The sequence below is a fragment of the Hippocampus comes genome, unplaced genomic scaffold, assembly GCF_001891065.2.
Source record: "Hippocampus comes isolate QL1 unplaced genomic scaffold, H_comes_QL1_v1.1 scaffold39, whole genome shotgun sequence".
In the NCBI taxonomy this organism is placed as follows: Eukaryota; Metazoa; Chordata; class Actinopteri; order Syngnathiformes; family Syngnathidae; genus Hippocampus; species Hippocampus comes.
The window spans coordinates 4764682-4786733 of NW_017842054.1; the positions used below are offsets into that span (position 1 = coordinate 4764682).

Below are 22052 nucleotides of genomic sequence, written 5' to 3' on the forward strand. Positions count from 1 at the left end.
TTCAGAGAGAAGCAAAATAAAATCCATCTACCCAACTACCTACACACACTATTATTACATAATTGTATCAAGGGGAAAAAAAACCATCAGAGAAATTCAAACGGTCGTCAGGAATGGAAAAGGCTACCACTCTTTCCAATGTCACCTGAATGCAGCGCAGCCCAACTAACCGGTTAAGTGGGACGAACTCCAAGAGATTGACGTTTAGTGAAAATCCAATCACACAATTCCAGTTCAGAATTTCAGCCAATCAAGAACGTTTCGGATTTTCCGTAAACTTGACTGTGAGAGCCACGGTGAAAACAATGGAGAAAACATGCAATAATTCACTGAATAAATTGATTCTTACACATTTGTATTTTAAAATAATACAATGATGTTCGCGGAAGAATTGCCTACGACAATGACGGTAAGGATGCTGGTTGTTGTATTGTTTAGTTTGGTCTGAAAAGGCTGACTTTGTTGTTATGACTACACAATACAGTAAACAAGGGTGGATTATACTTTTACATTTGGGTTTTCTGGAATTTTGTGTTTGATCCAACTGTAGTATAGCTTGTAATTGCTCCCTGTGCTTTCAAAACATCGTTCGTTATCTTGTAATTCTGCTCCCCGGGGAAAGTGCTCCTTCCTTGAAGAACGTACTTAAAAATTGTTTTACCGATCAACGGAGCTTTTAATCTTATTTGTATGGGACACCTCCCATATCTATAGATTAATACATTATGTGCTGAACACCAAGTTATTCCATTGTATGCTTCGATTGCGTTCCACCGTAGGTGAATTAAGGACACAACACCATCTCATAGCAATCTCAACATACGATGCAAATACAGTACCGCAACGCCGCCACTCTGGTGCCTGGAGAATATTGATTAAAAAAGTAAAAATGTCATTTATTTAATTATATGAAGAAAAGTTACTTGGTAGTAGGGCTCCACAATATTGGAAAATATGCAAAATGGAGACACTGTAAATTGTCCCCGAGTATGAGTGGTTGTTTGTCTGTGTGCCCTGCGATTGGCTGGCAACCAGTTCAGGGTGTACCCCGCCTTCTGCCCGAAGAGTTCTGGGGTCGGTGCCAGCATCCGCACCACCGTCACGAGGATAAACGGATTAGAAAATGGATGGATGAACGACTATGCCATATTCGTGGCTATGCAATATGCGTGTTGAATATTGTCAAATCAATATTATTTAGATTTTTTGTGATGTACAGTGCTGTGAAAAAGTATTTGTCCCCTTCCTGATTTCTGTGTTCATTACATATTTATCGTGCACACGTTTCAGTTCATCAAACCAATTTTAATATCACACAGAGACTACCCAAGGTAATACAAAATATGGTTTCTAAATGCCAATTTAATTAAGGCACAACAAAAAGAATCCCGAACTACCTGTCCCCATGTAAAAAAGTAATTGCCCCCCTTTGTTAAATCACAAAGTAACTATGACTAAAGACAGTTCCCATGTGAAAACTACTGCTGTCCAAAAAGAACACATAAGGCTTGTCTCACATTTGCCAAAAGACATTTTGATTATCCTCAAGACTTTTGGGGAAACATTATGTGGACTGATGAACTATGTGGACTGAAAATTGCACGTTTTGAAAGATGTGTGGCCCATTACATCTGGTGGAGAACCGGCACAGCATTTGATTAAAAAGAACATTATACCAACAGTGTGAAGCATGGCGGTGCCACTGTGATGCTCTGGGGCTGTTTTGCTACCTCAGGACTGAATTCTGCTGTTTATCAGCAAATCCTTTTACTTATTTACTGATCTCTTCCAAACCAATGAATAAAATTTAAAATGCAAACTAATATCCGTTTTTTGGAGTGAAAACTGGGCCACAGTTCCTTTAAAGTCAGATAAAAGCATACAATTCCATATAAAAAGTCTTTGTGATACGTATATTGCACGTGCCATTATTGCGATGATGCTTTTTTTTCTATATATTGTGCCGCCCTAGTTGGTTCTATGCTATTTTAATCAAAAATAAATAAATAAAAGTTTATTGTGGGATATGGTGGATGAGCACATACATCTCACGAAATTGGGAGTTTGATTTCATTGCTTTCTGGGTTCCCCTGCTTCCTCCCACATTCCAAAAACATGCGTGTCAGGTTCAATAAAGTCTCTAAAAAATGTCTTTAGGTGTGAGTGTGAATGGTCTGCTCTATATCAGTGATTCTTAATCATAGGTTAGGTGAATCAGTCTCAGGGAATCAGCGGAAGTCAAGTGTATATGATCACATTCCCCATTCCAGTCATCACACTCATATGATTCGTGTCAACGCTTTACAACAACAACACTCTCAACCTTTTAGCATCACCAAATCATGAAAAGCCTTTGGGATGCAGTCATAATACGCAGCGTATTTTTGCAAGCAATCCTTTTTGGCACTTGCAGTCTTGAGGTAATGTAGGCTTATGGCAACATGATTATCTTGTCTAATTATTATCAACATGATTTTCTGACTTTTAGACTAAAGAGTTGCTCCCAGTAAAACAAGTCACCTGAGTGTTGTGTAAAGGAGGAGATGATACCAGACCCCGCGTCTGCAGCTGCATCCGGTGGATCCTCTGAGCTGAAGTATTGTTTTTTTTTTTTTTGACATTACAAGAAAAAATAGATAGTATGTTTCCTTCTGGGTCATTTATTTTAAATCGATGTACAATAATGTTTCATTTTTCTTGGCAGTAAAAGCTCAAACCAGGACAAGGCAAACTCCTCAGGAGCTGTCAACAATTCCGAGGATGAGTCTGGCAACGAGAACAGACACAAGAGAGGGGTGAGTTATTCATGGTGCATTACAGAAAATTGGGAAATTTGAGAAAAAGAATTATGAATAAAACATGATACTGTAGTTTCCCATGATTAATCCTTTTTTTTTTTTCTTTGCAAAAAAAAAAAAATTGTGAAGGCCAGCAGTGCAGCATATCTGTAGGGTTTTTTACTGGGAGCATAGTCACCCCTAACCTGAAATTTTAAGGGGCACATACTGGAAATTGACTTGCAAAATCGATATTCTTCCCATTCATTTTAACCATATTATTGATAAAAGAGCTGACGTGTGGAGCAAAAGTTTGTCAACAACAAAAAAAAAAATTATAAATCTGCAAATTTAATGGTTGCACTGCCGCGAGTGGATAATAATTATAGTTGCACCGTCTCAAATTTTAGTTGCAAAATGCTACCGTTTAAGGGCAGTTTGAAGCCATGGGCAGCATTATTTACAGTATATAGTGCATTTCATAAACTAAGTAACTCAATCCACAACATTTATAAGTGGTTTCAAACAAAAGAGTTACAGCCATTTAAAAAAGCAAAGTAAAGAAATAAAAAGTAGGTTACTAAAATTACAAAAAGTGCATACAATGCAAGAACTATCCATCCATCCATTTTTCGATCTGCTTTATCCTCAAAACGGACACGGGGGGTGCTGCAGCCTATCCCAGCCGTCTTCGGGCAGTAGGCGGGGGCACACCCTGAAGCCAATCGCAGGGCACACAGAGACGAACAACCATCCGCGCTCACACTCACACCTATGGACAATTTAGAGTGTTCAATCAGCCTGCCATGCATGTTTTTGGAATGTGTGAGGAAACCCGAGTACCCGGAGAAAACCCACGCAGGGCCGGACATAACATGCAAACTTCCCACAGGAAGGCCAGAGCCGGCCGGGATCATCACCGGGCCGCACATGCAAGAACTACATTTTGGAAAATATGATTTTAAAAATGCTTTGAATGACTTGAACTAGACTCAAGTGTCAAGTTATCTCCAACTTGTGTCATTTGTGTAAACCACAGAGGCGTAGGAAAAGAACTCACAAGGAAGTGGAGAATGTCACAAGGAAAAAGGCCCAAAGTCGCCGTTGCGGTGTTCGAAAGGACGTCCGTCATCGTAAACGTGCACACGCGGAGGCTGTCACTCTGTTTGACGCCATTACAATGGGTCCAAGCGCCATGCGGGTAAGATCCACCTTGACAACATTCTGATCCTTAGCCGATTCTGACTGACATCTGAGCAGGTGGTGATCGACGGCTGGACGGAGGCCTATGCCGCGGACAGAGATGCCTCCCTCCTCGACCTCATCAGATTCTTCATCCAGTGCTGTGGTTGCAAAGGCAACGTTCACACTGTAATGACCATCTCTCAGCACACATGCATCATGCCAAATGTTTTTTTTTTTTGCAGGTGTGGTCACAGCTGAAATGTGTCACACCAAAGGCGACAGTGATGCCATGGACAAGATGGTGGACGAGTTGGTGGAGGACTCGGATGAGGTCGGAAGAAGTCATTATGTTGCATCTGTCACACAACTACTTTGTGGTAAGAGTCTACAACACACTGTGTTTTAGGTTGCCGGTTTGCAATACAAGAAGTTTCTGGCTTTTCCATGGATTCTCACTGTCACTTGGCCCATGGATGCTGTGAGCATTATCTACTTTGCTATACAATTAATCACTCAATTAATCAATCAGTCAGTCGGGAATATAAACAATGACTTACCCATCAGTAAACCATATATATACATATATATATTTTAATGGTAGATGATTTTGTCAAATGTATTTCAAATTCTGTTAAACTCTGTTAAATTCTGTTATTTACCAGTACAATATACTAGAGGAAACCTTTGGAGCTCTGATGCACTGCGTATCCAAAACATTGTCTGTGTCCAAATTCACAGGCTGGGTTCTCTGAAGGCCGCATTTTTGGCCACATGACGTCACTTCCGGCGTGACTCGACCGTACCTGGTGTCCAAATTCATACTAAGCCAGTCCAAATTTGCCACGGTCTATGCGGTCCACGCAGGCGTCGTAGGACCCAGCCTGCGAATTGTCTTTCTTGAATTTGGAAACCACGTGTGGTGAAGTTGCGACAGAAGTAACATCAAGCGCAACCTGTGAATTTGGACACAGCTACTGACACATAGGGCCCAATTTGGACATTTTCATTTACCTCATTGATTAGAATGGTACTGCAAAGTGTTCATGGTGAAAATGTATATACCGGTACATGTGTAACACTTGCCTTATAGGACAGCATGGAGTACCCTCTGATCCAGCCTGGACCATACGGCCGATGGTTTCACTCTGAGCTGTGCGACTTTGTGTCTGTGCTGGTTTGCCAGTGTCAACACAGCCTCATCTTTGACAGCTACTTGATTAACATGCTCATCTCCCTACTCTCCGAGCTCGCTGACTCCCACATACGAGCATTCCGACACACCTGCACACTAGCAGGTAATGGCCATGCACACACACACACACACACACACACACACACACACACACACCACACACACACACACACACACACACACACACACACACACACACCGCGCGCGCACACACACACACACACACACACAGGAACACTTGAACAGCAGATAGTTGGCGCCAGTAATTTTTCTTTTTTTTTCAGTAGGGTTTTTAAGGATGAATTTTTGAGGTGTAAAAATTACATTGATTAATGGCAACTATTCAATTAACAAATTGGCACCTATTTTAACAATTGAGTCATCATTAAGAGCCACCATTTAATTTTCACTTGTCCAATTCCTCTGGTTTCACTCTCTCAACAGTAACTTTTATTTGCTTTCTCTAGTTCTTCATTAAAGCAGATCAAAATATTACATTCCTTGGGAGAACAATGACTAAACCAGTAAGTGAATCAGTTTCAAATAGATTGGCTTGTACATTAATCCCTCTTATTGCTTAATTTTTATTTTTGATTAAAAAAACAAACAAAACAAACAAACAAAAACAACAACAAAAAACATCTCCAAAGATTTTTTTGGGCCCAAAAAACAGCTTACTTACCAGTTAAAAATAAGAAATAAAAAATTCTCAGAATTAAAAATGCTTGTTTTACCTTTCAAACATGAGTCTTGTGCCACAACGACAAGTCTTAATTCAAGTTTACAGCTGACTGCACGCTCCATGCGATAAAATTATGACATAACACAGCATCAGGTAGCGGTGTTTTGGTTTGCTGTGACTTTACTTTCATGAATACGAGGACGAGTCAAGACTCCCATCGACATTGACTTATATACAGTATTAGAAAGTAAGGTTCAGTCAAGTCTTTTTTTTTATAGTTTTTGTTACATGCAGAAATAACTATTTACATTCTCTCTCGAAGTTAACTGATTTATTGAATGCAAAACAACGTATTTTTTCTACATAAACGTATCAAAACAACATGTGATGTTATCTTCACTCTTGAGGTCATAAGGGTTTTGTGGCTTCCAATGTCTTTCTTTTTCTGCGTGAGGTAGTCCAAATCGCGGTTTGCCAATTTAAGGTTGCTGACCTCTGCATTAAAATAACAGGCAGCCACGAATATGTGTATACTTCCTCATAAAAATGTGTCAAGTCACATTTTGTAAACAATAAATCTGTCACTCCATATTTTCTGCAAAATTCACCTCCTGTAAGTCTGAAGTCCGTTTTGTCATATTAAATATCATGCACCTATTTCAGTGGAACAATTTATCCTTTCATGCATTTTCCATCATTTTGATTAGCGGTCAAACTGCTGACCTCCCTGATGGACGTGGCTGTCAATCTGAGCCTGGCTGTTGAGAAGACTCAAAAGCTGCAGCAGGTGCAGAGGCCAAGCAGACAGAAAGCACAAGTGGAACGAGCACAGCGGAAGGTGAAGGAGGTAAGAAACACAATGCTTTCCCCTTGCCAGGATAGAAATTCCATTCAAAACATCTGGGCTTTTGTCTTCAAGCTACAAGGGAAGAGGGCCGAGATCGAGAGCATGATGAACGTCATCTTTAAGGCCGTTTTTCTCAAGAGATATCGGTACAACTACTCCATGGCTCTCTGAACACACCGTTGAGAGCTAAGATAAATCTGTATGTGTGGTCCAGTGACGTGCATCCAGAAATCCGTTCCATCTGTGCGGAGGAGTTGGGCCGATGGATGAGGCTCTACAGTTCTGTGTTCCTCAATGACACTTACCTCAAATACATGGACTGGATGTCATATGACAAGGTGAACAAGTTATGCGGCACACATGGCGAATGCAATTTTATATTCCTTAGAATACTAGTTTCAATTTTGTATTGTTTTGCATATTGTCCTGTAGATTCCAGATGTGCGTCTCAAGTGTGTTTTAGGCCTGCAGAGTTTATATGGAGATCCCATTGTTCTGCCTCACCTGGACCTCTTCACTAGCCGCTTCAAGGTAACCACATTCTTTTGTTAGCTTGAGATGAACTCCTAAAAAAAGTATTATTTTGAAGAAACAAAAACAATCGAGGGTAGAAAATATGAGGTTAGGGTGCAGGATTTAACTAACACAAACCCATTACCATTTAGTCTTTATTTTTTACATTATGCACAACTGTCATTTATTGTGCAATAATCTAATTGTAACATGTGTTTGTTACATATTTTGATGCATTTTTATGCTTTAGAAAACATTTACGTCTGAATTTGGGGGGGGGGGCTTGCAACGGATTAGGGCATTTACATGGAAAACGCGTCTCTACTCTAAAATTTTCTCGTGAAGAAATTTCTTCCAGAACCAATTAGATTAGTAAGTAGAGGTACCACTATATATGAATAATTAATACACTGTATACATTGTATACGTATATACCAGTAATATAAAAATATCCCTCTTAGAGCATTTTCCCTTTGAATTTTGTGGGCCGGAGTCTCCAGACGTCACGATATGAGTAAAAAATTAAATGGCATCACCCATGAGTATACCACCTGCCTTCCAGGACCGTATGATCTCTATGACGCTGGACAAAGACCACGAAGTGGCTTTGCAGACGATGAAGTTGTTGCTGCTCATTTCCAAGTAAGCCACCAGATCTGTGTCAACGAATTAGCCTTTTTCCTTTCATAATAGTGATTGTTGCGCTGCCCTCTTGTCTCTAACCCTTCAGAACACATGAAGACGTGCTCACTGCAGATGACTACAAGCCTCTCCTTCAGCTTGTTTATTCCTCTCAGCGCCCCCTTGCAGTCACAGCTGGGGAGCTGCTCTTCTTAAGGTAGACACTTTTGGGTAAAAAAAAACAAACAAAAAAAAAAGACGCTTCACAATATCCTATGGGGAAATGCTGAAAGGATATCTATGTACAATATGTATGTATATGGGAATGGTAACAATGTAAAATAAAGTGCAATTAAAATATTAAAAATCCTTATGAAATAAAATATATTAAAATAATGTTAATACAATTAAAATAAAGGGAGAAGCATCTTGAGTGGTTTTAGTTTGGCTAAGTCAAACTGAACATGTTTTGTGTTTGTTTAAGGGTTCTCAGCATTGATGATGCTACCGCTATCAATCAGGATGAGAGAAGTCAAGAGGAGGCTCATAAACAACAAACGTTTACTAGACTCAAGGCCCTGCTGGAATTCCACCGTGACTCTAAGGTGAAATGCTCATTCATTTCAGATGCCTGCGATTCATGTCCGTGTCTGCGACACTACTAACACATCTGTTTACAGCTCCACAACCATGTGGTCTACCTCGTGGACAGCCTATGGGACTGCAGTGGAGCTCTGCTAAAGGACTGGCCCACCATCACGTCTTTACTGTTGCAAGACCTTCCCAGTCCTTTGCTGGGTACAGGTTGGGAGGATTTGCTTGGTCTTGTTGGAGCTTCTTTTTTTTTTGTTTAAAGCAAATTGACTACCACTTGTTTTTAGGCCTCACAAGGGAGGATGAAGCGGTGCTAGTGGAGCTCATGTTAGCCTCTGTGCGTCAGGCATCGGAAGGACCAGTGCTGGCTGGGAGGAATGGTGCAAAGAAGGTCGGCGATTTTGTCGGAGTGTAACAAAAACGATTTGAATCAGGAAACTGGTTTTAATTTGAGAAGGCAGATGGAATCATTATGTTGATGCGTTTGTCTATCTTTGCTACCAGATGTTGAGTTCCAGAGAAAAAAAAGTTCAGGTTGATGACTGCTCAAAGCTGACGCAGCATTTCCTCACAGTGCTTCCACACTTACTAGCCAAGGTATCCCTTGCCTTTAACTGCCTGCCAGTCATCATTGTAAATTTTCGATGTCATGATGATTGAATGACACCTAAGACCACTTTTTTTCAGTTTTCAGGTCGCTGGGATATTGTTGCCTCCTTGATGAGGATTCCTCAGTACTTTCTGCCAGAGAGCCCCGAGGCCAAGAACACACAGGTCAGCAGTCCGGCCCACTGTCTGTGCAGGTTTTTGCGCTTCGTGAAGTCATGAAGTTATACATGATGTTTTAATGATGTTTACACCCATGTCGGTTTGTCTGTCAGTCAACAGGATTGAGGAAAACTACATTAATTTTTATTAAACCTGCATGGTTGATATTTACACAAGCAGTGTCAAGGCTTACTTGTCAATTCAGCCCCCAAAGGCGGTTTCATTTAGCAACTTCAAATTTGGTAGGGGTGTCTATCATGAGTAGATCCACAAAATAAATGTGCTAACAAATACCTGAACATGCACAGGAAGTTGCTTGTTTTGATTTAATGTAGCTGTTTTTGGATAATGTTTCCAGGGGTCCTTCACACGTTGTCCAATCACTGCTAACTAGACAGATGGGTGCGATCAAATTTGAAAGAATTTTAATTTTTGTCATTGCGCAGAAATGAAACATAAAAATCTAATAAAGCTCCACAATTCATTGATTTTGGATGCCGACCCCCCCTCCTCAGTTGGTCTCCAGACTGTTAGCGGAAATTCGAGCAGTTCTGGAGGTCTACTCAGACGCCGCCGTCCTGGAGGCGGCGTCTCGCACATTCCTTAGTCTGTGTGGAGAGGAGACCACCTGGGGCTCCATGGCCCGGCCCGTCAGAGATTCCATGGTCCAGGGTTGGGTGGACCACCTGAAAGACCTGCTGACCAACTCCCTCGTGGTGAGTTTCCAACAGGGCCAATCTTCAAACTGTAAAGATTTCTGTCATGTTGGCAGAGCAAGAACCCTAATGAATTGTCAAATCAGGAGGTAATTGTTTTTTTCTCCGCATCCTTGCAGCATTCGAACTTCAGTTAGTTCCATCCCATCCATAAAAAGGACCCTATTGTTATTGTTTTTGTTTTTGTTTTTGTTTTTTTTTTTACTATAACCAGTCCAAGATGTTTGCTCGACGGGAATAGCTTGCATGCAAACATTAAAGCTCTATTCTTCAGGGGGCCATCTTCTCTGCTGATCAGGAGCAGACTGGAGACCTTTTTGTCACACTGAAGAAAGTCAGCGCTTTCCACAAGTAAGTTGTTCAAAACAAATAGAATCCTCGTTCTGATCTTCCACTGACATTGCTTCTGCGTTCTGACAGCTGTCACGATCTGTCCGGCTGGAATCTGTTCGACCTGCTCTTGCCTCTTCTGCCGGTAGAGGGCAGCCAGGAGGGGGCGCCACCTCAGGTTATTAACGTTACCTTTGAGATTTTAAGATTTAAAATATTTGAAAATGAGTGTTGATATTAATCGGCAAGAAAAGAGCAATTATTTTCTTTTTTTCTGACAGGTGTTAAAGGAAGTGTTACAATGTCTGTCTTACTGTGTTTTCTGGTCACTGAGCACAAGCAGTGAAATTATGACCTCCAGGGTGAGTTATTGCAAAATATACACAAATGTTCAGAGAAATGTGATTAATAAGCTCATAATTCTCAGTTCCGATGTGGTTATCGGTTATAAGAGGAGTTCTGTAGCTAAATAAGCCTAAGAATAGAAACACAATAGCTCATGGTGCAGTTCATCACCACTGCATAGAACTCCAATAATGAACATTTTTTTAAATTACAGTCAAACTAAGCCTTGTTTGTCTTCGTAAAGGCTGAATTTATATGTGTTGTTATTAAATGTTGTAATGAGTGTTTATCACAAATATGTGTTTTTGTCTGTTTTATTAGGACCAGGCTGTGTCCCTGAGGCTTCAGTTGCGTGTGTTCTGTGAGGCAAGTCATCGTTGTCTCTCCCACTCCAATCACAGCGTCAGACAGCAGGTACAAAGTGTCATTCTTACGAAGAGTAATCCACTCACTCCTCAATCAACTCCCTCTTTTTCCTCTCATTTCAGGCATTCCTGGGTGTGTCCGACATCCTGACTGCCCACTCCTACCAGCAACAAGTGTGGCATCCCACTTCCTGGAGCCCCCTGCCATACACGCCCACGCCCAAACTACAGATGGCGCTGTTGAACTTTGTGTGCAAGAACGTCTTTGCTGGGCGAGATGGTGACCACGAATGCAAAGGTGAGAGCTTTGTTGAACGTTGAATAGTTGTCGTTCTCGGCCCAGTGACTTCAACCACAGCGGTGAAACACAGAAAGGGATGTCATATTGCTTACTTATTCAACTAGGGTTTTATTCCATCCCATTTCAGCAGCAGTTTTCTATGTGCCAAACACAGCACGATTCTGGTTCTGAAATGTTCTGAAGTTCCTCCAAATATACATTGAATTAGTTTACTCCTCAAGTCCTCTGTGGTTTGGCAGCTGATGCAAAGTTTTAGCTTTGCACAAGTCGCTGGTATATTGTCAACATCGGTCATTTCATTCCTAAATTGAATGGGCCAGAGTCCACCTTTACCGTGTTCAAGTCAAGTACGAGTCACCAAAGTCCCAGTCCATGTCAAGACTGAGTACTCAAGGTCTAAGTCCAAGTCCAAGTCAAGATGAGATCAAGAGTAAACCTTAAGCAAAGTACCGGCACAGGGGAACAGTGTGCCCCCAGGGGAGGGCACTGCTCCCCAGCGGCTGGGTTCTCAAGAGTAAACCTTAAGACAGAAAAATACAATTCTCATCGACCGAAAAATTTAAGACATTTCATGATGCTCAACACTCTTCTTAGATGGCAGGAAACATTTTGCTTTATCAACCGTGTGTGCATATAAACAACAGCGACAAGAACAATGTTGCTTTATTAATGGTGGTCAACCTCAGGAGAGAGACGAGGAGGAGTTTGGATGCCGGGGAGCAATAAATTGTACCGAGCTGACGAGAAAACTGCAACAACTCAAAGCTAATGAATGACACGTCAAGTCCAAATACTACAGCCTTGAATGGGCGTGTAGCAATCACGAAGTGGGCACATACCTGAACCATGAGTCACGATCTGACGTCACGTGGCGTGAAATTGAAATCTGCTCGTTGCATGCAGTTGAACAAAGCACCTGGTCTACTAAATGTCATGTCACAGAGTCAATTTTTACCGATGTTATGCATAAAGCAATGGGAAAAATCGATTATGGTACACTGGGACCTTTAACACAGCATTGCTCCTTATTTAGTCACAGAGTGAGTCGAACTACACTATATTGCAAACAAATTATTCCAACTTTAGGTGAGCGGTAAATCATAGGGGACGTCCAGTATAGACAAAGAAACATTCACAGTCATACCCATGGACGAGTTAGAATCTTCAATCAACTTAATATGCATGATTTGGGATGTGGGAGAGAGCCCGAGTACCTGGACGAAACCCCTTCAAGCATGGGAAAGTGTATTAATATACGGTATATTTATATGGTTATGCATGGTTGAATGTGTCTGAATCAGTCTATACAAGAAAAATCTGTGCATATGTAAAAATAGAATTGATGTTAGGGGCAGCTCGTGACAATAAATCTATTAAATCTTCTAAAAAAACAGATCTATTTTTAAATTGAAATACAATAGTTCATTGATATTTTTGGGGGCAGAATAACCAAAATAAAAGTCATGGACTATTATAAGAGAATAATAATTATTTATGATACTGTACATGCATAAACATTTTCTCTGTACAACTTCTCTATTATAAATTATAATGAGACCAAAGAATAACAAGACAGCACTTTAAAAAACTCCGACAATAAAATTCATATTAAAAGTATGAATCTTTAAAAATATTTTCCTGTGGAACAAGTCCAAATAACATTTTGAAATGAACAGTAAAAGTTGTTGAAAACGAGGCTATGGTGTAGGACACATCTCGCACACCAGGTGGCGCACTCACTCTGTCTTTAAGTCGTATGGCGACATTAAACACAGAGTGCAATTCATTTCTCCACAAGTGCAAAAGTAGAGTGAAACCATGTTTCTTTTGTTACGGAAATATCGCCAAGCATCTAAAGTTTGTGTGATATTTTGGTGTGGATATTTTAAGATGAGGAAAACAGCGTTGGCTTGTAAATCTCAAAAGGAGGTAGGAGTTAAATTCCTTCAGTGGTTTTTAATAACTGGATAACACTGAATGAACTATCACATCCAAATATGGTGGAGAGAGCAGGCGAGTCAATAAGGGGTCCAGTGGGAAGCTTTTCAATGTTCAAAGCAACACAGAGGGGAGGGAGCACAAGGGGGCTATTATTGCTCCTAAAAAGCTGTTGTTTTATGGGATTAGCCTGCGAGCACTTTGGCTTTTATGGACACTTGTTCTTGTGTGAGAGATCATGGTGAGGCGAAAGCATCAAGTGTTTTCAGTCTCTCTTTTTTTCCGTGAGAAAAATCCAATCAACTCTGGCTCACCTCCTCGCTCGTTTTATTGGCCTCGCTGCCGATTGAAGCCACATGCTGTCGTCGCAAAGATCCTCTCGTCTTATGTTTGATGTTGCACCTGCTGAAACCATTGTGTCGAGGCGTGCCCCGTTGTTGCCTCCCCGAGCAAGTGGAGGAAAGGATAAAGTACAAATACTGTGGCACCTTGCCTTGCGAGCAAAAACGCAGCAAAAGAGCAGGCAACCTGGGCAATTGCCTGCCCCCCCCAAGCCAAAGGGGGCATTAGGATTGCTGATATTGGCCCACAACAAAACAATGGCACTGTTTTGGACACTTAAGCGAGAAGGTGTTGAGAATCTCCCTGCATTGGGCCCCTGACTAATGATTGTTGGCTGATGGGTAGTTAGAAGTGGGCCCACAGAGATAGCTCATGTTGCTTCATGTCATCAACACAACTGGAAACTCCCATAGACATGTCGGGACCGGCAACTAACAGGTTTGTTATTGTTTTTTGGGGAACTCTCCATGGTCTTTCTTGCCTGAGGCTTTCAGGAGGTCTAGAAACATCCTTGCTATCTCCTGAATTTTTCCAACGCAGAGGTCGACATGATGGAATTAGCGGTAAAGTCAACCACTGTTGCGCTCATGATTGAGTGACATCTTGGGGTCTTAGAGGGTGAAAGCACTGGGACGGCAGTGACATGGATGAACATGAACTAGTGAGCAGCAACAACAGCAACACATTTGGAGACTATTTTTCTATTATTAGCGTTAACTGAATTAGCCTTTTTTGGGGTTTTACCTGCAGTTCACAAAGTTCTCGAAGCGATGAGCACGTTTTGATACAGTAGCATAAAAGTCGCTAGATAGTTTTTGGGTAACGTGGCTGAACACGATGAATGAGACAGTCTATGTGAAAAGAAAATACAGACGGCATCTCACATCCGCACACAAGACAACTGGCCGCCCCACATATATGAACTCACTGCAGTGGAAAAACTTTCTTGTCTGGAAATAAGATTTTTGAAGCACCACATTTACCTCCTGTAGTTAATTTGTTGTTGATGAACTGCAAAGAACATGACATGATTGTCAAAAAAGAAGTGGATTGCCCTGGCTGCTGTACAGTAGCAATATTATAGTATAATAATAATAATGATAATAATAATAATAATTATTATTATTTCAACAATAATGGTTGACAATAAAAAGAAGCACTGTGGATATTTTTGAGAGGCTGTTGGGAATGATTGCCTATTCACTGTATATGGGGATTTCCATGACAGAGGCTCGCCACACTTTGCTTTTTACAGGGTTCCCACGCGTCCCTAAAGTTAATAAAAATCCATAAAAAAATAACCTGTAAAATTATGTTTTAATCATCCTTAATTTTCAGGGAAAGCTTCTAAAATCAATAAAAATCCTTAAAAATTAACCTGTGGTGTTGATTTCATTTGTGTATGTCATTTTCCCCACCCTTCCCCTATGTGGCTTTCTGTTCATGAAATCCACCGTGAATCCCCGCTGAATGGAGAAAAAGTCCTTAAAAATCGCTAAATTAGCCCTCAAAAGTCCTTAAAAGGTCCATATAGAAAAAGCAAGTGGAAGAGTGGGAACCCTGCAGTCGACATTGTCCCAAGGTGTCAGTGTGCGCGCGTAGAGGATAAGAAAACAGATGGCCACATGTTTTTGGAAACCTGCACAGGTACAGGTCGAACTTGCAACCTCACACCGAACAGCCAGAGCCAGGAATTGAACCCTGCACGTCCGCAGCGCAACACCTATGCACTAACCATTCGACTACCAGGCGGGGACTGAATGCTCTGTATTGTTCCTTGGTGTGAGTGTGAGCGCGAAGTAGAGGATCAAAAAATGAATAGCCATGCATGTTTTTGAGAACACACAGGATGGCTGGAGCGGAAATCAAACCCTGCACCTCCGCAGTGCAACGCCAACGCGCTAACCATTCAACTACCAGTCAGGTGATGAACAAACACTTTACATTGTCCGTAGGTGTGAGTGTGAGTGTGAGCAGAAAAAAGGATCAGAAAATGCATGGCCACACACATTTTTGAGAACACAGAGGAAGGACGGAGCTGGATTCGAACCCTGCACCTCCTCAATGCAACGCTGACGGACTAACCATTTGACTACCAGGCAGGTCATGAACGTTTTACATTGTGCCTATATAAGACCATTTTTTGAAATGTGAGCGCATGGATAGTAAGGGTTTTTTGTAAAGTAGTTTTTTAAGGACAGACGGCATTTTTCACAACAAAAAAAAGACCATGTATAGTAAGGCGTTTTTTACAGCACAAAAAAATGACCATGGATAGTAAGCCGGTTTTAGCCGAAAAAAAATGACCATGTAGCAAGGTGTTTTTAGCACAAAAAAACAACCATGTATAGTAAGGCGTTTTCAAACCCCAAAAAACGACGTTGTATAGCAAGGCGTTTTTAGCCGAAAAAAAGGACCATGGCATTTTTAGCCCAAAAAAACGACCATGTATAGTAAGGCGTTTTTAGCCGAAAATAACGACCATGTTTAGGAAGGCATTTTTTTCACCGAAAACAACGACCATGTATAGTAAGGCATTTTGTGCCCAATAAAACGACCACGTAAGGCGTTTTGTGCTGAAAAAAAACGACCATGTATAGGAAGGCATTTATGGCCGAAAAAAAACGACCATGTAAAGTAAGGCGTTTTTGGCCCAAAAAAACAACCATGTATAGTAAGGCATTTTTAGCCGAAAAAAACCGACCATGTATAGTAAGGTGTTTTGTGCGGGAAAAAAAACGACCATGTATAGTAAGGCGTTTTGTCCCGAAAAAAACGACCATGTATAGTAAGGCGTTTTTGGGCAAAAAAAACCGACCATGTATAGTAAGGCGTTTTGTGCTCAAAAAAAACGACCACGTATAGTCAGGCGTTTTTGGCCGAAAAAAAACGACCATGTTTAGGAAGGCATTTTTGGCCGAAAAAAACGACCATGTAAAGTAAGGCGTTTCATGCCGAAAAAAACGACCATGTATAGTAAGGCGTTTTTGGCAACAAAAAAAAAACGACCATGTATAGTAAGGCGTTTTGTGCGGGAAAAAAAACCACCATGTATAGTAAGGCGTTTTTGGCCGAAAAAAACGACCATGTATAGTAAGGCATTTTTAGCCGAAAAAAATGACCATGTATCGTCGGCGTTTTGTACGGAAAAAAATGACCATGTATAGTAAGGCGTTTTGTGTCGAAATAAACAGCCAAACAACCATGTATCGTAAGGCGTTTTGTGCTGAAAAAAACGACCATGAATCGAAAGGCGTTTTTGGCCGAAAAAAACGACCATGTATAGTAAGGCGTTTTTTGCCGAAAAAAACGACCATGTATAGTAAGGCGTTTTGTGCTGAAAAAAACGACCATGTATAGTAAGGCGTTTTTGGGCAAAAAAAACCGACCATGTATAGTAAGGCGTTTTGTGCTCAAAAAAAACGACCACGTATAGTCAGGCGTTTTTGGCCGAAAAAAAATAAGGGGTTTTTAGCCGAAAAAAATGACCATGTCTAGTCAGGCGTTTTGAGACAAAAAAACGACCATGCATAGTAAGGCGTTTTGTGCCGAAAAAAACGACCATGTCTAGGAAGGCGTTTTTGGCCGGAAAAAAAAAACGACCGTGTCTAGTAAGGCATTTTGGGTCGAAAAAAACAACCATGTTTCGTAAGGCGTTTTTGGCGGGGAAAAAAACGTCCTTGTATAGTAATGCATTTTTGGCCGAAAAAAAAAACGACCATGTATAGAAGGCATTTTTGGCCGAAAAAAAACCACCATGTTTAGTCAGGCGTTTTTGGCGGGAAAAAAATGACCATGTAGAGTAAGGCGTTTTTGGCCGAAAAAAACGACCATGTATAGTAAGGCGTTTTTGGCCGAAAAAAACGACCATGTATAGTAAGGCGTTTTTGGCCGAAAAAAACGACCATGTATAGTAAGGCGTATTGGGCCGAAAAAAAAACGACCATGTATAGTCAGGCCTTTTTGGCTGAATAAAACGACCATGTAGTCAGGCTTTTTCTGGCTGAAGAAAACCGACCATGTACAGTAAGGCGTTTTTGGCGGGAAAAAAACGATCATGTAGAGTAAGGCGTATTGGGCCGAAAAAAACGACCATGTATAGTCAGGCGTTTTTTTGCCGAAAAAAAACGACCATGTCTCGTAGGGCATTTTTAGCCGAATAAAAATGACCATGTATAGTAAGGCGTATTGACCATGTATAGTAAGGCGTATTGACCATGTATAGTAAGGCGTATTGACCATGTATAGTAAGGCGTATTGACCATGTATAGTAAGGCGTATTGACCATGTATAGTAAGGCGTATTGACCATGTATAGTAAGGCGTATTGACCATGTATAGTAAGGCGTATTGACCATGTATAGTAAGGCGTATTGACCATGTATAGTAAGGCGTATTGACCATGTATAGTAAGGCGTATTGACCATGTATAGTAAGGCGTATTGACCATGTATAGTAAGGCGTATTGACCATGTATAGTAAGGCGTATTGACCATGTATAGTAAGGCGTATTGACCATGTATAGTAAGGCGTATTGACCATGTATAGTAAGGCGTATTGACCATGTATAGTAAGGCGTATTGACCATGTATAGTAAGGCGTATTGACCATGTATAGTAAGGCGTATTGACCATGTATAGTAAGGCGTATTGACCATGTATAGTAAGGCGTATTGACCATGTATAGTAAGGCGTATTGACCATGTATAGTAAGGCGTATTGACCATGTATAGTAAGGCGTATTGACCATGTATAGTAAGGCGTATTGGGCCGAAAAAACTGACCATGTACAGTCAGGCGTTTTTGGCCGAAAAAAATTGACTATGTCTAGTAAGGAATTTTTAGTCGAAAAAAAATGACCATGTATAGTAAGGCGTTTTTGCCAAAAAAAACGACCATGTATCGTAAGGCGTTTTTGGCCGAACAAAATGAAGATGTATAGTAAGGCGTTTTGTGCCGAAAAAAACGACCATGCATAGTAAGGCATTTTGTGCCGAAAAAAACCCGACCATGTATAGTAAGGCGTTTTGGGCCGAAAAAAAACGACCATGTATAGTAAGGCCTTTTTGTGCGAAAAAAACGACCATGTATAGTGAGGCGTTTTGGGTCGAAAAAAACGACCATGTATAGTAAGGCGTTTTGGGTCGAAAAAAACGACCATGTATAGTAAGGCGTTTTTGTGCGAAAAAAAACGACCATGTTTATATAGTAACAAATTAACCTGTGGTGTTCATTTCATTTTCCCCAACCTTCCAATTAATAGTTTTGTCGGAAAATGTGCCTGGCGCCCTTCCCCTCAAACTCTGCTGTCGGGCTACCTGCCTTCCTGGTTCCCGCTCTGCTTTTTCCGCCGTCTCCGATCAGTTCCGATGATGATCACGTGATCACTTCGGTTCATTTCGGGCCAATTTGACAAGTATGTCAAAAGAAGGGTTAGCTGATTGCCCCGAAAAATAAAGATGTGCCCTTCCTTTGGCAGCAATGATTTGAACACCAGCTCAGTGATATGTGGCTTTCTGTTCATTAAATCCACCGTGAATCCTCTGCTGAATGGAGAAAAAGTCCTTCAAAAATGGCTAAATTCGCCCTCAAAAGTCCTTAAAAGGTCCATAAATAAAAAGCAAGTGGAAGCATGGGAACCCTGTAATAGGTACATGTTGTTAGCCTAATAGCATATTTGCTAAAGTCACAATCGTATGTCTTTTATAAAACTAGATGGAACCTGGACTTGGAGAGACAATTGGAGGTTTGTTACGGAGTGTTCTGATCTTGGTGTCACGCAGTGGTTCCCATCACTCCACTTCAATTTCTGTTGAGACTTTGGGCATGAGTACACTTCAGAAAACGCTGATTTATTTGAAAATTGTTTTAGCTCTGTGGTCACAATAGCAATAAAAAATAACTACGGAGGCGTCGGTTGGATCTCGTTTCATTCCCTCAGTTTCTATTTTAGAGGCAACAACATATCAGGTGGCAGCCCCTGCACACTTCACTCTTGAGTGTGAGAACTTTTGTCATCATTTTTAACATCTCTTCTCCTCGACGTGGTCCCACTCAGCCTGCCGGCACTCCGAGGAGGACAAGATGGAGGAGCTTCACAGAAGGAGAAGCATGCTGGCTGCCTACTGCAAACTCATCCTACACGGCGTGCTGGAGATGAGTATGGCAGCGGACATTTTTACCTTCTATGTCAAGGTATATTGTCATTAAATCATCCATTAAAACGAATAAGACAGATCGTAATGGTTCCTCTTTTCTTCTTGCTATGTTGGAGTGTTGTAACCTTGTGCTTCAGTATCAGAACGACTTAGGTGACATCATCAAGGAAACCATACACAGGAGCAGACTTATTGATAAGTTCGAGAGCACTCGTACGCTGGTGCTCTCTTTACAGCAGGTAAGTGCACATTCAAAAACTTAACTATGAATGACTGAAGATGCATTTACTGTTTTCTCTTGTGTCCTGACTAGCTGTTTGTGCGTCTGAAGCATGAGCAGGAGGCTGGAGGATTGCCTCACGTCCAGCAGGGAGTTCAGACTTTCAGCAGCATCAAGGAGCTGGCCAAACGCTTCGCCCTCACTTTTGGTGATCTCGTCAAGTTTCGCCAGTGCCTCGTCCTCATCCACAGGTCGGCGATCGGACTTGCCTGTCTGCAATGTGACTTCTTGTGACTGAAGTGTGTGCGTTACATTTTGCAGGAGTGGCATCGAATTTGCCTTCCGGGACTTTGAAAGTTCCACACCTACGTTCCTGTCCTACTTGAGCATCCTGGCCGAGTTCTCCAGCAAGCTACTCAAACCGGACAAGAGGACAGTGTGAGTGTTCCTGTGCAATATTGTCAAAATGCTGTACATAATAGACAAAAGTAGCGTTTTGCCACCATCTTGTGGCAAGGAACTATGTTGTAGTAAGCTGAGGAGTTTCATTGATACAAGAGCAGCACTTTGCCACGATCTTATGCCCCTGAACTGTTTAGGTAAGTTGAAGAGTTTCATTAACATATAAGTAGCGCGTTGCTGTCATCATGTGTCAAGAAACTGTTGGAGTAAGTGAAGGAGTTTCATTAAGATATAAGTAGTGCTTTGCTGATATCACGTGTCAACAAACAGACAAAAGTTGTGCTTATCCACCATCTTGTGCCAAGAAACTGTTCAAGTAAATTGAGGTGTTTTATTAAGACAAAAGTAGTGCTTTGCTGCAGTCTTGTTCCAAGGAACTGTTAAGGAGTTTCATAAAGACAAAAGTAGTGCTTTGCTGTCATCTTGTGCCAAGGAAACTATGAAGTAAATTCAGGAGTTTCATGAAGATAAAATGAGTGTCACAATCTGGTGCAAAGGAACTATGTTGAAGTAAGTTTCATTAAGACAAGAGTGGTGCTTTGCTGCAGTCCTGTGCCATGGAACTAGGGTGACGTAAGTTGAGGATTTTCATGAAGACAAATATAGTGCTTATTTGCCGTCTTGTGCCAAGGTCCTAATTTGAAGTAAATTGAGGAGTTTCTTATTTGAGGAGTTTCTTATACACATGACAAATTACAAACATTAGTCAACTCAAGTCACATTTATTTACATCGCCCTCAATCACAAACAGTCTCAAAGGGCTTCACGAGCGCACAGTTGGCAAGTATTTGCGACATCCCCTGACCTTAATGCCCCAGGGGGACAAACACTCCCAAAAACATCTGGGGAAAAGTGAGAAACGATGTGGGATGGGTAAAAGTTTTATCAAGTCTTTTTTTTTTTTTTTTTTTAGGTCCCCCCTTGATCACAGATTTTAACCTATTCTGTGTGCGTGTGCGCATGCAGGTTAGCTTACTTACAGAAGCATACCTCAGATCAAGTAGCGGACCTCAGGGAGGAGCGCTGGCAGCCACTCGTCTTCTACCGTCCCCCCTTGATCACAGATTTTAACCTATTCTGTGTGCGTGTGCGCATGCAGGTTAGCTTACTTACAGAAGCATACCTCAGATCAAGTAGCGGACCTCAGGGAGGAGCGCTGGCAGCCACTCGTCTTCTACCGCGGCTCCCTCTTGGCCGAAGGAGACGATGCCGCCTCCCACGGCAGCTCGGACAGGAAGCAGCCTGGACGCTCAAAGACCAAACTAGAAGGTGGACTGACCAGATGACATTTTGGGATGATTCTTAGACCTGATATTCATGCCTGGCCCCCCTCCTACCCCCCAGGTTCCAAGTCTTTAGGACCACTGAGTCCCACTGAGCCCCAAGTTGGAAAAGTTCACCGATCAAGCCCATGGTGAGGATCGGGAACTTGTATGTTCATTTTTTTTTCCCCCTCAACTTTTCACAATTTGGATCTTACCTGTTACTTCCTGTGATACTCAGCAACAAGACCACCCATGCGCAGGAACATCTTGTGAAAAGACCCCCAAGTCAAGGAACAGTCAACACTGAGGCAGGTGATGATGACGACCATGCCGATGAAGATGCTGTAGAAGTTGAGCTCTGACAAGGTTTTGGTGCTCTCATTTAAAATCTGAACGAAACAGTTTTAGTATTTGCGTGGAATGTACCGTATGG

General features: G+C 41.5%; 1 protein-coding gene across 1 annotated transcript; it reads left to right on the top strand.

Annotated features, from left to right (window-relative positions):
• The first annotated feature begins 251 nt into the window (after window positions 1-251).
• LOC109510130 (cohesin subunit SA-2) lies at window positions 252-22020 on the top strand. Its single transcript, XM_019860238.1, has 32 exons — window positions 252-409; window positions 2489-2596; window positions 2705-2795; window positions 3817-3978; window positions 4038-4134; window positions 4205-4293; window positions 4369-4440; window positions 5053-5257; window positions 6544-6683; window positions 6756-6829; window positions 6898-7021; window positions 7116-7214; window positions 7759-7838; window positions 7927-8034; window positions 8302-8422; window positions 8498-8615; window positions 8699-8802; window positions 8916-9008; window positions 9099-9185; window positions 9695-9895; window positions 10170-10246; window positions 10316-10403; window positions 10507-10587; window positions 10892-10984; window positions 11059-11233; window positions 19573-19709; window positions 19810-19911; window positions 19986-20143; window positions 20214-20330; window positions 21454-21623; window positions 21699-21765; window positions 21855-22020. The coding sequence occupies exons 2-32, from the start codon at window positions 2544-2546 to the stop codon at window positions 21979-21981; spliced, it is 3510 nt and encodes a 1169-aa protein (XP_019715797.1). The 5' UTR covers window positions 252-409; window positions 2489-2543; the 3' UTR covers window positions 21982-22020.
• Window positions 22021-22052: the final 32 nt, after the last annotated feature.